Source organism: Eucyclogobius newberryi, unplaced genomic scaffold, assembly GCF_026437365.1.
Source record: "Eucyclogobius newberryi isolate DKJ021-1_F unplaced genomic scaffold, fEucNew1.0.hap1 SCAF_13, whole genome shotgun sequence".
Taxonomy (NCBI): Eukaryota; Metazoa; Chordata; class Actinopteri; order Gobiiformes; family Gobiidae; genus Eucyclogobius; species Eucyclogobius newberryi.
The window spans coordinates 23,730,824-23,748,323 of record NW_027315757.1 but is presented as its reverse complement, the minus strand read 5'-3'; the positions used below and the strand labels follow the sequence as shown (position 1 = coordinate 23,748,323).

Here is a 17,500-nt window from a genome sequence, read left to right as displayed (position 1 = left end):
TTTATGTGATACTATAAAGATCAACCTGTTCCACATTCAGAGAAGCAGATGGAACTAACAAAATATTTAGTTATTTGTGCAACAGATCTAACATTAACGACTGTTCGTGCTTAAGCTGCCAAATACAATAATAATAATAATATGATTAAATTACATTTATGCAGAGAAATTACAAAAAAATCTAATATGATATTGTGTGTAGCCAATATCATATTATCAATTACCGTATTTTCTGCACTTAAAGGCGCACTGGATTATAAGGCTCACTGTCAATGAATGGTCTATTTTTTATATTTTTTTCATATATATAAGGTGCATTAAGCAAAACAAAACGTGTACCACTCAAAATTGCTTTGAGGTCAGTAAGCACAACCAGAAATCATCCATATAAGGCACATATATACTGGATTATAAGGCGCACTGTCATTTTTTGAGAAAATTAAAGGCTTTTAAGTGCGCCTTATAGTGCGGAAAATACTGTACGTTCTAATAATAATGTGCAACCCCGATAGTGCCAGTATTAATCAGTTTTAAACGACCGTCCCTGTTAGAGCACACCGCCAAATCTGTTACAATTAATAGGTTATTCTGAAACGTGAGCAATTCTGGGCTCCATTTAAATACAATGATTGTAAAAATGTCTCATACCTTCTTGCGACTCAACGTACCAAACTACTAGAGTTCTTTCATTCTCCTTCATCTCTCCCTGCACCTTGCACCTGCTGCCTCTGCCTGTGTTGTTCTGACAATTAGACTTGTCCCCCTTGGGTGACCTCTCTACTTGGCCAACAGCTAAAGGTAAAAAATCTCTCTTCCTTCCCAAAACTCCCACACTGTGACTCAACGTTTACCCTCGTGTCGCCCCCTGATGATGTTTTGTCCTCTTTTGTTTCCTCCGGCCAAATTTAGATCAACATTTCTAGGACGTTTTTTGTAAAAAGTACCCTTAAAGTAAAGTTTCTGTTGCACTTTAATGCCAATTTGAAATCCCACCTGCGCAGAAGGAAGAGCAGCAAATGCACGTGATAGGAAGCATACAACGAGATGCAGAACTGACGTATTATTGCAGCGCAGTGCGGAGTGGCTTTAGCTTTTTTGCCTCCGAGTAATGAGGTCAAACTGTTTCTTGATTCTTCCTGAGGTTCAAACAGAAGGCCTCTACAACTTGGGTATCTGTACATAGAATGGTGCATTAGTCATCCTCCTAAAACAATCGGCAACTAGGGATGGCACAGTATAAAATGATAGAGTTACGATTAAAGTGAAAAGAAACTAAATTGTGTTTTTAAGATTATTCACGATTATGACCGAACGACTGTGAAATCCCTCGTTTGCTTATATTCTCATTGTAATGATATAATAGATCACCATTCTTCTAGTATTTGACTAGTTTTATTGTATCAGTATTTCTAAATTATAAAGTAAAGTAAGTAATGACATTAAGCCAGATAAAAAGACACATTAAGTTTACTTGAGTGTGAATGTTGACATGAAATAGATTAGATTTGCCTCTAAAAATGTCACAATTATTATTTTTTAGCTCTTAAATGATATCGTAACCTAAATAATCACGATTAACCGATTAACCTTGGACTTTGCTCATGCAACCACTAACACAAAATTTGAAAAGAAACCAAATAATTGTCTTTAATCATTTTAAAAAAGCAGTCAGTGCGTGAGACCCTGTTGAAGCGTGGATCAATTTCAGCAAAGCATGTCAATTCTGAGAGCTCAAATAATTGCATTTCATACTATTCATTTGGAAGGAATTTCTGTGGGGAGCTGCAGACCCTTTGGAGGCTTCAAATCACTTTACATGATAAGAGAGTTCAAAGCTGCCACGTCTCTACATTTGCTTTGGCATAGATCAAGGAAGGCACAACATTTGACGAGCTCTCGCACCACAAAACGATATTTCCCATTTGACCACTTATTACATTTGGCAGCAAAACAGGTGCCGGTCCTGAAAAACTTTCTTTCATTTGGCAAATAGCTCAGAGTATATCCTACTCCGCCCTCACGCGCTAGATTAAAAGCACGGGCTGAGGAGCTTTGAGACGGCAGGAACGGCCTTCTCTCCGGGGAACGGTTGGCAGCACACGGTTCTGGATCAGCACCACAGCGAGTCTCCCATTAGAAAAGTCTAGACACGCACACCTGCTCAACTTTAGCACAACTACCGGTAATCGCTGTAATCTTTAACAAACTCCGACAGATTGAGTCAAAGAAAAAGGTCCTCTCCTCTCCTGCATGTTAGAAGTCTCAGGTAACTTTTTATTAAGGAGAGAATTGATGACAAGCCTTAACATATGTACATACTGTGTGTTAATTACTAACTGATATTTGCAAATCAGCATCTATACCCACAGTTTAGTCAGTATTGATATATTGATACTTCAATACCGACACTCCTATCCTTATATTACATGTTTGTGCTATAGAAACGGTGCCATCTAATGCTTTTATTAGCATAACATCAGGCATCGTTCTGATATTTCTGTGCCTATTTATTTTGAATTTTAATGAGCTACATTAATTAGTGTCAAAATAAATGTGGCCGTCACCAGTCCGCTGTATTCCCTATAACAAAGTATGTTCATTATTGGTTGATGGTAGCCACTGTTGCACATGTTGACATCAACCTAAATAATCTTCTCTGTTTTGTCTCACCTCTCCTTCACCTCCCCCCTCCCGTCCCACACCTTAACTCCCCCCTGTCCCGCGTGGTCTCCCTGTGCCCGTGCTCCTGACCTGTCGTCCCAGCAGTGAGTGAGTGAGTGGGTCCGAACACCCTGTCGCCCCCTTGTCCGCCGAGAACGCCGCCGACATCCACATCCTTGTATTATTTCTATCACTCTTGGACCTCCGCCTCTGCAACATTTTTGCTGCAAAATCTACACCAAACCCCCCCACCCCCCACCCCGAAAGTGTTGTGAATGTGTGTTCTGCATGGGCATGTGCCGCTGAGACACAATGCAGATGCCCCCCCGGCTACATCTACAATGGTCTTGCTCCTGCTTTTTCAGTACCTCGTTTGCCTTCATCCTGCCTTCTTGCTGTATCTCGTCCCTAAAGGCTTTGGGGACCCACAACCGCAGTGCCACGATTGACCTTTCTAGCATGAAATCGGGCATCTTCTCAGGCCGTTTAGCTGCCCCTCCGAGCCTAAGGAAGTACCCCGATGGTCCAGTGTTATCTCCCAGCCAAGCTAAAGCCCTCCTGACCAGTTTATCGTCGTCGGGCTTGACGGCAGAAGCTCTTCTCCTCTCCGCCACGCTACGCCAACACCGCAGTCTTCGGGAGCAGCGCGCCTCGTCTCTGGGTCTTTCCTCTTCCTCCTCTCCGCCCTCGTCCTCGCCCTCCCCGACTTCGGCTACACCCTCCCTCTCCCCGTCCTCACCCACCTCGCTGTCCTTCTCCGCCATGCACCACAAACCAAGTAGTCGCCTTGACAGATTCGACTTCAGCGGAAGAAGTGTCGGGGAAACCGTGACAAAGGACCTCAGCCCCAGCGAGAAATGAAGAAAGAAGAGAAAATATGTAAAATTATTCACCTTAAAAACACCAATTTATGACTTATATTTGGACTGCTCACTAAAGTATTGCTCTGGAAAAATATCTAAATTTATCACATTGGCCGGCAAATTTCTTCTTTGGGACCGGTTGACAACATTTTTCCTAATTTCTAGACAAGCATACATCTACCATACACTATAAAATGGATTGACGATCTTCTTTTTGGACAAATCCTTTCTTCTCTCCGGCTCTCCCACACAATCATCATACTGCCAGATACAGAGCGCACAATGAGGGCCCGTCCCACCGCTCGTCGCCGTCTGCTACAAGCCCATGGGCCCTGGACGGATTTACAGTTTTAAATACACCCTCGCTCGATGGGTTGGTCGTGTCGTAGTTAGAATATATAGACAGTGACTTAAACAATAGCAAATAGAGCTGCAATAATCATCAGTGAGTCCAGTTTTTGTGTGTCCAGGACAATATCAAACGCTTTTTCCGAATGTGACAACAAAAAAAGAATGCAAAGGAAACGATTGTGGACCCTTTTTTTTTCGAATTTGTTTTTATTCACCACTTTTCAAACTGGTGCTATACTTTCTCAGCTGTTTGTACTCGCAGTGTGACAAGTTTACATCGTCAACTTTATTTTTTACAAAGCACTTACTCTCTGCATAAATGTTGTGCATCAATCAGGCATAACATTATGACCACTCGCACTCTATCTGAGCGCTATGCAACAAACCAGCATTCACTTTTGTAACTATCTGAGGGGTAGAAACTATCTGTTCTGATCCTGTGACGTGCTGCAAATCAGGTTTGTTTGTCAGCACAGTTTTATTTAGTGCAGATCTACAATACTTTTACTCACCCACTCCACCTACTAGTCGACCTCTGTGCAGTGTGCGCCAACAGCTTCATTTATCTCTTAAAGGTAACTTTTATTGTTTTATTGTTCAGGAAAACACCTTTTACTTCATACAGTATTTTGTTAAAGAAAAAGAAGGACACTGAATGATATTGCTTATACGTTTTAAAATGCATTTTGTTGGTAGAGAGCCATAAGACAGCCCTATATAACCATTGATGGAGGAAAACCACGTGTCGCAGACAGTTGTTTCTCTGTCCTTGTCCAACATCAGAGTAAAATACAGGACAAAGTGGACGCGGTTGACTACTGTATTTTCTGGACTATAAGCCAGCCAAAAAATGCATAATAGAGAAGAAAAAACATTTATAAGTTGCACTGGAGTATGAAATGCGGTTGCAAGTGTGAAAATAACAAATAATATCACATACAAGTCACGCCGGAGTATAAGTATAAGTCGCACCCCGGCCAAAACTATGAAAAAAGGTGCAACTTATAGTCCAGAAAATACGGTATATATATTTCTAAACATGTTCTTGACTTCTGGTTCAAATTTGGTCCTTCAAAACAATATAAAGCTATTTCTCTTTATTGCAAATTTGTGTTCTAATTTAAAGAAAATATCCTCGTCTTTGGGCATCAGACCTTCAGATCTTCCCTCTTTATTCAACCGACTAAAAATGCCACAATAATAATGTCCTTGCCTGTGGTTGTAATGTTATGCCTGGTCGTTTCTGTGTGTGCCTCTGTTCTGAAATAATGAATTAGAACATGACTGTCAGCATTACCACGACATGAACTTCACAAGCGCAGTCGAGAGCACATAGCTATTCAAAAGACGCATCTATTTATTCAGAAGCTCTTTAGGAGACGTCGTGAGACATGCAAATGGTGAACTGTACGCGTTGTATTTCTGTAGATGCTTGTTAACGAGTTCATTATGACAATCAAGATGTTCCTGCTGTAGCATCTCATGTTTTTCGCACATAGATTCTAAACTCCCTTTTTTTTTTTTTTTTTTTTTTCACTTCTCGCTCCAAAAACCCGCCTACACCCACAGCAACAAACTCAAGCCAAGTCGTGAGGCCGAGACTTCACTGAAGCACAGACAACACTGACTAAGCAAGCAGCAGCACACTTTTCAAATCGGCCCAAAAAAAGCAGCACACACATGGTTGAAAAGTCGATAAAATGACACAATGGTTAAACTGGTGCCGCAACAATTGGGTAATGTAAACCTTATTGCCAGGAAAGTAAATTCGAATACTCAAAACCTTTGTCAAAACAATAGCCACAGTCACAACTATCTTTTATTCTACAGTTTTAAACAATATGGCTATTTAAAAACGTGAATTCAGTCACCTAATTGAACTGCTTTGCCGGTCTTAAGCACTTAGAGGTGTAAACAATGATTTAGTGACTACTGTATATTAATTGTTTTTGAAATTGCACAAACTCAACAGCACAATAGACCCACGTACATTCCTTCTTGGCACATTTCTTATAAACTGACATGAAAGCACCAAGTATCTGTCGGAAAGTTCTACAGTACGCTGAATATATTAGGTGCACAGTTTTACAAATTCTACTCCTTGACTTTCCTCGTTTCTTGTGGGACGTCATTGATTATTTGAAGGTGGAAACAGTGACCACCTCCTGCCCTTGGTTTCGCTGCCCACTGGGAGACACAGACCGTCTCGCATGATCTGCCATCATTTATTATTTCAGTGGTTCTCCAGGTTGATCAATTCTCTGTGAGATCAAAACGGGAGAAAAGTGGTTTGTGTTTGAGTAGGTAACACAGGAGCAGTTTAGGGATGTCGTTTGAAGGCTATTTTGAAAAGGTGATCTTGTTCCGAGAGCACTAGAAAGAAAGACCCAAAGATGGTTTCACAGATTCTAAAGGAGCTGGAAGTGTGTTTTTCCAGCCCCTTTCACCTTGATTTGTCTTTGTCCGTAAGTTGCTACTTTCAGGTTTTATAGGGACAACATTTAACAGTGTGCAATACATAGTTATAGTTATAATGATCATAATATTTATCTTAAAGGCACTGTATCTGACTTTTATGGTCTTAAAGAGAACTAGCTCATTTTAAAGTGTTTGCAGCTGCCCAAACTTAGTCCTCACTTTCCTAATACATTCCTAGCCTCCAATTATTCACTGCACTGAGTTTTAGCCCATTTCACACGAGAGAGCGGAGGTTGGACTGTTAACAACACGCAGACAGCACACAGTGGCCTCATTTTGACTCTAAGAGCTGCTTTTACATTATATAGTTGTACAAGGGCAGAACAAAAAAAAATCAGTTACAGTCCCTTCAAATGTTTGAGTGAAAACTCCTGTATTAGTAGGTTTTTGTTTTTTGTTTTTTTCAGCCTTTTTGGCTTTTTGCTATTGAATGTTCAATGAATTGTGTATAATGTCGTATGAAATCAAATTCCATTTATATCCAGTCCTGAGATTGGCACAAATTAGCAAAAATAACTATAAATCACTCTCACTATGAACAAACTTATTATTGTAATGTCACCAAGGCCATATAGCAATTGTTGCTATAAAAATGGTCAACAAACATCTGGCATATAACCTAAACCGATAGTGAAATCGAAAATCTCCTAAAAATGTATTTGTAGAGCGCAATTCGTTAAAAAATGCTATTCAGAATGCTTTATTACAAAAATGCTACATTACAAAATACATTCAAATACTGACCACCTAAAAGAGCTAAAAGTGAAATTAATATTTATAATACATTTATTATTGCCTTTAGTGGGGAGTTATTTTGAAGTGTTACCAATATTTGTCTGTTTAAGTGGACCTGTGTTCATGTTTTACCTGATGCCTCGAAGATTTCTGCCTTAGACTTTGATGGAAGCTCTCTAATCATCATCAATGGCAGTTTTATCCAAAGAAGAGGTCGTAATATCCACATTCATCACACTACCCCGGCCGCACTTGAGGCACCGAGGGTTTTTTAGCTCCTTCAGGCCAGTTCCAGCCCCGCTTTTCATATTGAATCATGTGAAACGGAAGGAATTCACTTACTCATGCTGTTCTAGTCCTCGAATCCAAAACTTTCTCAAAGCTAAAGTTGCGTTTGGTTTGCACTGGGGAGGAAATATACTCTTGCTTGGCTGCTCACCCCAGCACCCCAATGCCCTCCCTGTAGTTATTTCCATGACAACCGTTATTGTGTTATAGCTGTGATTCCAACATGGCCGCCGGCTGAGACACCTTGTGCAATCACAAAAGAAAAAACAACTCAAAACTTGAACTCAAACAAGAAGTCTACATTTATGAATATGTCTAAGTAAGATGTTTGTGTATGATATTCTTATTGTGAAGAAAAGTGTGATATAAGTACAAATATATAAATATAGGCCTATAGATGAATTAATTATACAATGTAAATGTCATCATCTCTTCAGTTTTATATATTAGTGATCATTTTGTACAGATGTTTCCTTTTTTTAATTAATTGAGAGATGTATGGCATTTTAAAATTATTTATTCAAAAGCATAAACATTTTTATATTTCTTTAACATGTACAAATAACAGCCTGTGTAATATATGAGTTAATGTTTTATTTTGTTTAATTTATTTTCGTAATATTCCCGTTCATCCGGTTCATCTGACAGTGCCTGCATTTATGGGCAACAACTCGCTTGATCCTTTCAGTTTTCGGAGATGCATAAACTGTACTTCATTATTTTTCATTTATGGATGTCGAATTCGGTTAAGAACATCGTGGTTCCTACTGTGAAATGTAAAGGCTTCTCGTACGGGGGCCGTCCTATTGTGACAGGAGTTACTTGGCTTTAATTTGTGAGTCATGTTTGCACGTGCACAAGAGCGGACGAGGATTCAGAAAAGGCTTTTTTGCTCACACAATTACGTCAAGACAATGAAACTACATCGATCAAATCCCTTCTTTTTTATAACAAACATGATTTAGGTGGTAAATGAGGTTTTTACACGAATGGCGTGGATGTACCAAAACTCTTCAAAACTATAGTGAAACACAAATTGTAAATAGGCCGACCCAACTCTTAAGCAGCAAATTGTTCCAAAAGATGATACTGTTTTGTTACTAAACTCGACAATGGGTACAGAGGTATATAACACAAAATAATGCATGTTTAGTATCAAGCAAACGCACGGTGCAGTCGATAAAAATGTTGTCTACATGTTTTTTTTCCAAAAGAGAGTTTATGTTGGGAGGTTTTACAACTGCAAAGGAGGTTATTTTGGTGTCTGTGACGGGCATGTTTGAGTCTTACTGTGATGTTGTGATGACAAATGATGGTAAGAAGGATTCTAGCAGAGACGCTCCCTAACCATAAAAGTGACACCTATTTGTAGAGTAGTGTGACATAAGAAGTACTACAAGAAAATAGATCTATTATAATATGATATATGGATTTAAAAAGCCTACTACTGATAGTAATGGAGATACTAATTTATCAGTGTGGATGCCATGATATTCTGTGCGCTGTGTGTTCCCCTGTGAGAAAACGGTAGGCGGGCGATCCTGCCTCCTTTTGTACATAATTGCTGTGATTGTGTGTCCAATAAAGTGCAGCTCTCTTGTACACTGGCGCCGTCTGACCCTTATTTCATTAGTTGGCTAAACGCAGGGCTTATTTTGAAGCTAGTGCATGCCACGACAACACCACACGAACTCCATTGCATCCTACTAAACAGAAGATTCAAATATATTCAGAATACCATACAAAACATATTTTATTACATAATGAGAACCGTATTTGTATTACATTCATAGCTAAAGATAAACTGTAAATATTCAGGGAGTAAAATATGTACTGTCACAAGTATTTACAAGCTGCACACTTAATGTTAATACACAATACAATGCCATTTGGGTTAATTTATAGTTGATTGTTGTATTGTACATATAGCTGAGATAAAACTGCGTGTTGTTCCATATTTGTGAGTCCAGTTACATTTCTCACAACAGCAGAGGCTTAGCTGTCCTGGCGTTGTGCTGGCCGCCGTCCATCTCCTCGTCTGAACGGAGTGTTTCTCAAATCTGATGAAAGGAAAAGCCATTTTAGCTGATATAAAAAAATGTGATCAAACCGTGTCCAGCTCCTGCGGTGGTTTTCAAATGTTTTGAACTGAGAACTGCCCAGAAAACACTTGACTATTCAATGTGTCGTCTCTTAAAGCTTTAATGGGCGATTTTTTGGACCCAAATCTGAGTCTTATTTCCTCGTGGCGTGGATAAATCATTTGTCCTGCCACGTATCAAACATAAAACGCACCTACCGTTCACCTGCAGCCTCGTGCGGTTCGTCCCCACGTTCCCGCGTGTCTAAGCGCATGGATTTATCGTAATATAGTTCCCTCAGTGTACGGGACAAAATGAAGACGGAGAAAGACAGTTCGAGTTGACTCAGAAGAAGACGGAGATCTACGGTTGACGAGAGATGCGATGCGATCCGTCGCGCTAATAAACAAACACACGTGTGTGTTGTATCAGTCCGCACGGGGGAGTGCGCATGCGCACTTTCGCCTGCGTTCTCAAATCGCCGAAAAATCGTCCATTGCGCCTTTAAATGGAAAAGTGAGCCTGATATGAAGGTAAAGAAAGGCACACTTTGTCTCCGGTGGGAAATGTGTCCTCTGCATTTGACCAAACCTTCAGGTGTTAAAGATAAGATAAGATAATCCTTTATTGTCCCACATGGGGAAATTTCATTGTTGCAATGCAGGCAGATACAGAGGTAGATACAGAGGGAAAGAACAGATAACTTATAGGAAGTTTGAAAATAATCTTAATAGAAGATCTCTTCAAAACTCCTATAGACAAAACCTCCCATTTCCCAACAAGGGATGGAGGGGGAAAATAATAAAGATAAAATAAATAAATACCATTGCATGTGATCACGACAGTAATTGCACATGAATCACGACAGTACTTGCACATGAATATGACAGTATTGCGAGTGTTCAGGACTAACAGTGTTTGTTATAAAGTCTGACAGCAGCAGGAAGGAAAGACCTGCGAAACCTTTCCTTAACACAGCGAGGGTGGATCAGTCTCTCACTGAAGCTGCTCTCCAGAGCGGACAGAGTGTCCTGCAGGGGGCGACACTCATGGTCCAGCATAGATGTGAATCTAGCCAGGACCCTTCTGTCCCCCACCTCCTGCACCGAGTCCAGAGCGCAGTCCAGGACGGAGCTGGACTTCTTGATGACTTTGTCCTTCCTCTTCCTCTCCCTCTCTGTGATGCTGCTGCTGCGGCTGATGCCACCACAGAGTCGTAGAAGGTCTTCAGGAGTCTTCCAAAAGACCTGAGTCTCCTCAGAAGGTAGAGCCGACTCTGGCTCTTCCTGTACAGTGCGTCTGTGTTGTGAGTCCAGTCCAGTTTGTGGTTCAGATGAACACCCAGATACTTGTATGAGTCCACTCTCTCAATGTCCCGTCCCTGGATGTTCACTGGTGAGGGGGCAGTGGGGTGGCGTCTGCGGAAATCCACCACCATCTCCTTGGTCTTCCCCGCGTTGATGAGGAGGTGGTTCCGCTGACACCAGTCCACAAAGTCCTGCGCCAGTCCCCTGTACTTCGCATCATCGTCGTCCGTGATGAGTCCGATGATGGCAGAGTCATCAGAGAACTTCTGCAGGACACAGCTGTCCGTGTCGTGTCTGAAGTCTGCTGTGTAAAGGGTGAAGAGAAAGGGCGCGAGGACAATGCCCTGTGGCGCCCCCACACTGCAGGTCCAAGTGTCAGACACACAGTCCCGGGCTCTCACAAACTGGGGTTGGTCTGTGAGGTAGTCCAGGATCCACTCTGCCAGGTCATACTCCACACCAGCCGTCTCCAGCTTGTCCCTCAGGAGCAGCGGCTGGATGGTGTTGAAGGCGCTGGAAAGATCGAAGAACAGAATCCTCACAGAGCTGCCAGGCTTTTCCAGGTGAGAGAGAGAGCAGTGCAGCAGGGAGATGACGGCGTCCTCCACTCCGATGCCAGGCCGATATGCAAACTGCAGCGGGTCCATGGCTGAGCTCACGGTGGAGCGGAGGTGGTCCAGGACCAGCCGCTCCAGTGTCTTCATCAGGTGGGACGTGACAGCCACCGGCCTGAAGCTGTTGAGGTCTTTGACCCGCTGTGTCTTGGGCACAGGTACCAGACAGGAGGTCTTCCAGACCTGTGGTACCACCCTCAACTTCAGGCTCATGTTGAAGACATGCTCCTTAAGTCCTGGCTGATGCCGTCAGGTCCTGCTGCCTTCCTCACTTTAATCCTCTTCAGCTCACTCCTCACCTGTGCTGATGTGACAGTCAGTGGTTGGCAGGGGGACTGTGTGCTGGGGGGGATGGGTGAGTCCAGGCGAAGTGGGGAGCTGATGGTCCGGGGCGGAGAAGTGAAGAGGAACGGATGCAGGGCATTGTCCAGCTGTGGAAGAGGGAGCATGCAGCTGTGCAGGGGGAGGGGCGGGTGACTGATCAAATCTCAAGAAGTGAGCATTTAAATCATTCACCCACTGTAGATCCCCCTCTGTCTGGGCAGGGAGGATTTTGAAGCCTGAGATGGTTTTCAGGCTTCTCCACACTCCCTGAAAAGGTAAAAGGTTAAAGGTGTGCTATGTAAAAGGTTAAAGGTGTGCTATGTAACTTTTCTGGTGGAGGGTTCGCCGCCTTTTTGTCTCCATGGAAATGCTGTTGCTTTTCAACATGGCATTAAACTTATCTATCTTCATGGAGACATGTAGGTGACACCAAGAGGCCAAGTTCAAGTTAAATCTATATTGATGAGTTAATGCCATCATTTAGAACAGATCAGGAAAAGCAATAGCATCTTCACAGAGACAGGCAGTAGGCAAAAAAGGTTACATATTGTACCTTTAAGCTATATGTTTTATCAGGAGCACCTGAAGCTACTGTGCATGTTGTAGTACTGTAACACATTGAAAAAGCGCTAAAAAATTGCTAATTTAAGTCAACACCAGAGCTAAACCAGTTAAACCAGACCTAACCAGAGTTAAATCAGACCTAACCAGAGCTAAACCAGACCTAACCAGAGTTAAATCAGACCTAACCAGAGCTGAACAAGACCTAACCAGAGCTGAACCAGACCTAACCAGAGCTGAACCAGACCTAACCAGAGCTAAAACAGAGTTAAACCAGAGCTAACCAGAACCAGACCTAACCAGAGCTAAACCAGACCTAACCAGAGCTAAACCAGACCTAACCAGAGCTAAACCAGACCTAACCAGAGCTGAACCAGACCTAACCAGAGCTAAACCAGAACTAAACCAGACCTAACCAGAGCTAAACCAGAGCTAAACCAGAACTAAACCAGACCTAACCAGAGCTAAACCAGAGTTAAACCAGAGCTAAACCAGACCTAACCAGATCTAAACCAGACCTAACCAGAGCTGAACCAGACCTAACCAGAGCTAACCCAGACCTAACCAGAGCTAAACCAGACCTAACCAGAGCTAAACCAGACCTAACCAGATCCAAACCAGACCTAACCAGAGCTGAACCAGACCTAACCAGAGCTAAACCAGAGCTAAACCAGAGCTAACCAGAACCAGACCTAACCAGAGGTAAACCAGAGGTAAACCAGAACTAAACCAGATATAAACCAGGATCAAGCCCTAAATGAACTCGATTTGAATTGAAATGGTAAAAGACTTGAGTCCATTTTGTATCAGACGCACCCGTGATGATGTCCTCCAGCGCTCCGTCCTTCCCTTCTCTGACCGGAGGCTTCTGTCTCTTCTTCAGCTCAGCGATCAAATCCATCTGAGGCATCTTCGGCATCCCGGGACCCTGGGGCTGTTAAAGGTTATTTTATATCACAACAACCAAAGAAGTCCAGACAAATGGAATATGCACAATAAAACCAAACAATATTTACCTTTTGACCTGGCGATTTAGCTGGAGACTGCTCATTTTCTTCTTTCATCATCTCCATTTTCTTTTTCTGCTCTATGTCTTTCTGCACCACCTGAGTTCATGAATAAACCATGGTATGGATTTAAAGCTAAACTTTACGACACAAATGATTTACTTTGATTCTCTGACTCTCACCTTATAGGCTTTTATGAAGCGACCGAATATGGGGAAGAACATGGAGGGCTGTGTAGTTTTGGGATTTTCACCAAAGTACTCTACGGCAGAGCTGTAGGATTCCTGGAAAAAGACACATGTAAAGTATGAAGTAGTTTAATAAAAACAATTGACAGGAATATTATTTTAAGTAGGCCTAAAACATTTTGTGTACCCGATATACATTTGCAATTCCTTGTTTGCTGTGTATAATTATTTCTGGAATTCATTATTTCCTAAATTCTAGATGAACTGGTAAAACAACATTTAGGGTCCAACATGAAATTTAAATCAACAATTTTGTGAATCTTTCTTTTTGTGGAGTGATAGAAATAGCTCATGATCTGACGTTAAAACAAAATACCGGTAAACGTTATTGACAAATTCCGCCATGTTGCTGCAAAACGTGTTAAACGTCCATAGAGATTTTTTAGCCAAAATGATGTAAAAAAAAGTATAAACAATGAGCCAATGAGCTGCTGGGTCAACACTGGTAAACTACTCATCACGAAAATCTATTGACATTTTTGTACTTGAACCTAGAACTTGGCCCTGGTAAAAATGTAAATAAATCCCATGAGCTGCAAAAAGGTTCCTAGAGTGTGAAAATGTCTAGTCTATAACGCTGTACCTGTGCTGTTTTACTGTCTTTACTCAATGACTCCAGTATCGTGCTGTTGGCTTTGATAAACTCCTTCAAAACCGGGCTGTCGTCCTGCACCAGAAACTCCTTCTTGGCCATCTCCATCCCTCTCTCCAGCGCGCGGATGTCCGACAGAATGCAATCCAGGGACACTGTCAACAGAGGCACGCGTTTCAATGCACTCTCAAATGTGCAACGACAAATACTTCATGACATTTCTGTTAAATACCCAGCGCCGCCTTGTCCACAAAGTGTAAGTCGGAGTGGAAGTTGACCAAGTCTGGGTATTTTTCCTGAATGACATTAGCTATGAAATGCAGCAGCGTCTTTGAGCGGTCGGTGGACTTGGTTTCCAGTAACTAAAATTGCGAAAGAATTAAGAAATATTATGACATACTGTGACTTGTATACAACAAATAAATTATGTTTAGTTGTTTGATTAACTGTTACTTACCATGTCCAAGCTCTGGAGCCTAAAGCCGTAAGCTGCACCTCTTTTACTGCTGTTCATGTAGTTACCAAAAGCCAAGACAATCTAAATGAAAACGTATTATTTAGATTTTTATTTATTTATCTGATATATTTATTTTTTACTAAACTCACTTCTAGGATTTTCTTCAGCTTGTCCGAGGATTTGATTGACATGGACGCAGAAATCAGCGAGTCCAGTTGCTGTGGAATGAGTAAGACACACGTATTAACATTTCAAAGTGTTTCTCTTGTTCGATTGGTGTTAAACGTTCAACACGGACCGGCTGGAGGCGTTTGAGCGAGTCTGGAAAGTTTCCCATAAACGTCAGGGTGTTGATGCGCTGGTTGAGACGAGGGATCTTTCCGAAGCGCAAAACGAACTGGTCTTCGGTCGCCAGGTCCTCCAGAGGTCGACCGTCTTTCTCGTAATTCTTCAGAAGCTTCATCTCGAAGTCTGACGGGATGAAAGGCTCCAGGAGCTCCAAGAAGTCGACGGACAAAGAGCTCTGATCATATCTGTATAAAGAAAAATAGAAATGTATAAAGTGTATTTAGTATTTAGTGAGTTGAGCACTTGAATTTTAAGGTGTGCAATGCAACTTTCTGGTGGGTGTCTGCAACCTGCTCGTCTCCATGGAGATGACGTTGTTATTCCACAGCATTGCATTAAACTTATCTATGTTGCATAAAAAATTACAGTTTTTTTCCACAAATCTTTACTTTGATGGCGATAAGATACATTTAAGAATAGAGAAAAAGTAATTCTGTGGAACATTTCAGGCATCTTCCACCAGAAAGTCACACAATGCACCGAAAATCAGAGGTAGGCAACAAATTAAGAAGGAAAAAAAATGATTATTGTGTAAGTTGTTTTGAAGTTGTTTTGCATGTCATTTATAGTAAAACAAAAGCTAAATTGAGAAAAAAAAAATCTTGCTCGTGAGTGTGAAGTGATATTTTTTCTCTTTTATGGTTATAATTTTACAGTTTATTCACAATTGTCTGATACTTAAACTTCAACTAACACATTTAAAGACTTTTTTTAGCACTTTTCTGTTGAATTGACATAATATTGTCTGCATATCGTTACAAAAAGTATTGATTTTGTTCATATCACCCAGCCCTACGTATTACTTCAAAAGAATATCGCCTTAAAATAAAAAACCTAGTTCACCAATGATTTACTCAAGTATAGTGAAAAACTAAAGACACATTTTCGTTGCTTTAATTGAACCCATTCAAACTGTGATTTCTGCTTAGCTGTGATATACATATTATAACGTATGCGTACGTTTCGATGGCTGTGCAGATCTTGTCCGGGTTCATGCCGCCCTTGCGCAGTGTGATGGCCAGATTCTTGGACTTGTTCGGGTCGATCAGTGACGTTTTGGCCGGTGCTTTCTGAGCCGCCTTCTTCGGCTTGTTGCCCAGGTCTTTAGGATTCCCCTGTGCCTTGGTTTTAAACTGCTCTTCAAAAGCATCCATGTTCAGCTCCTAAAGGACAAGAGGAAATATTACAACCAAAATAGGCTTTTTTGTTTTACCGTATCAAACTTTCCATTTGATAGAGTGAGTCTTACCCCGAGGATTTGTTCATCGTTCAGCTCGTTGAACACGGTGCCTGTCACTTGATTTGGATTGAGGGCCTGCCAGTTCAACAGGGGCATCCTAAACTTGGTCTGAATGGATTTCCTGGTTTTAATGCCTGAGGAAACAAGAAAGGTCAAGCAAACTAGATGTGTGTGTTGAAAATTGTTACCAGCTAGTTTTAGTTTGTTAAGTATAAATTCAGAACCAAAGCAGAACTGAGAACCACCGTCTTACATTCATGTTGTTCTTACCAGAGTCCATATTTGGAGCCCCCGGCGGCGGTGGCGGCCCCGTTCCGGGTGGTGGAGGAGGTGGTGCTCCTGGCCCAGGGGGAGGAGGTGGGGGAGGTGGTCCCATTCCAGGAGGCGGAGGAGGTGGTGGTGGTCCGGCTCCTGGAAGTGGAGGAGGTGGTGGTGGTCCAGCACCAGTCACGGGAGGGGGCGGAGGTCCAGCACCAGGCAGGGGAGGGGGCGGTGGCGGAGCACAGGAGCCAGATGCAGGCGGCGGGGGAGGTGGTGGTGGAGGTGGTGGCGCTGGCGTACCCTCAGGAGGTGCAGGTGTGGTCTCCCTCTGTCCAGGTGAGGCCGGCGCAGCCACCTGGACATATTCGATCGTTTTGACGGACACGACTTGGATGTCCAGCTCCCCCGAGGGCCCCCGGGACACTGTGATGAGGCCCTTGTCCTGCAGCTCCTGGATCTTCTGCTCCAGTTGCGGGTTGGTTTGGGAGTGCTGGACAGTGGAGCCGCGGCGTTCCCGATCCCTCTCTCGCTCCAGATCTAACTCCCGCTCTCTCTCGCGCTGCTGAAGAGAGCTGACCTGGGCACACGACTCTCGCAGACTCTCCTGTGGTCGCAAGGAGAATTACACGGAGAAAGTGTCATTTTAACGTCTTGTTTTCATTGTCAGGCTCAAATGTCGAATAATAATGCTCATATCTATAGATAAACCTTTCTCTCTCACATCTCACTTCTTTTTTTTAATTCTTTTTTTTAATTATTATTATTAAAACAACAACAACAAAGCAATTAACATAACAATACAGTTGCAAAAACTAAAACACACAAACAAATTAAGTAACATTGATACATAAAACAAAATAAAAAATAAATAAACCGAAAACAACACCAGTATTTTAATGCGTTTTAGTAAGCCATATATTTCTTTCTTTCTATTTCTATTTCTTTTTATTTTATGTGTTTATGATACCATGTATTATTATATATTTATTTTCCAAATTAATTATTTTTTATATGTTTTATATACAATATTATCCATTGTTATATATATATTTCCAATCGTATTTTGTCCATCACAATTGTTTTT

At 41.9% G+C, this 17,500-nt stretch overlaps 2 protein-coding genes across 4 annotated transcripts in view; one reads left to right on the top strand and one right to left on the bottom strand.

Annotated features, from left to right (window-relative positions):
* The window catches only part of srcin1a (SRC kinase signaling inhibitor 1a), a 134,288-nt gene extending 131,383 nt beyond the window's left edge, over positions 1-2,905 (top strand). For both annotated transcript variants that reach the window (XM_072442989.1, XM_072442988.1), the window contains one exon: positions 2,771-2,905. In XM_072442989.1, the coding sequence (XP_072299090.1) occupies positions 2,771-2,773 (3 nt within the window). In that variant the 3' untranslated portion in view covers positions 2,774-2,905. The remainder of the gene's footprint in view (positions 1-2,770) is intronic.
* A 6,206-nt stretch (positions 2,906-9,111) lies between these two features.
* fmnl1a (formin-like 1a) overlaps positions 9,112-17,500 on the bottom strand; it is a 25,356-nt gene continuing 16,967 nt past the window's right edge. Inside the window, exons 14-25 of one of the 2 annotated variants that reach the window (XM_072442990.1) lie at positions 16,426-17,020; positions 16,165-16,289; positions 15,876-16,078; positions 14,866-15,100; positions 14,717-14,785; positions 14,568-14,648; positions 14,343-14,472; positions 14,102-14,265; positions 13,453-13,554; positions 13,280-13,369; positions 13,080-13,197; positions 9,112-9,436 (exon numbers count right to left, since the gene is read on the bottom strand). In XM_072442990.1, the coding sequence (XP_072299091.1) occupies positions 9,372-9,436; positions 13,080-13,197; positions 13,280-13,369; positions 13,453-13,554; positions 14,102-14,265; positions 14,343-14,472; positions 14,568-14,648; positions 14,717-14,785; positions 14,866-15,100; positions 15,876-16,078; positions 16,165-16,289; positions 16,426-17,020 (1,977 nt within the window). In that variant the 3' untranslated portion in view covers positions 9,112-9,371. The remainder of the gene's footprint in view (positions 9,437-13,079; positions 13,198-13,279; positions 13,370-13,452; positions 13,555-14,101; positions 14,266-14,342; positions 14,473-14,567; positions 14,649-14,716; positions 14,786-14,865; positions 15,101-15,875; positions 16,079-16,164; positions 16,290-16,425; positions 17,021-17,500) is intronic. The other variant, XM_072442991.1, reaches the window with a different exon arrangement.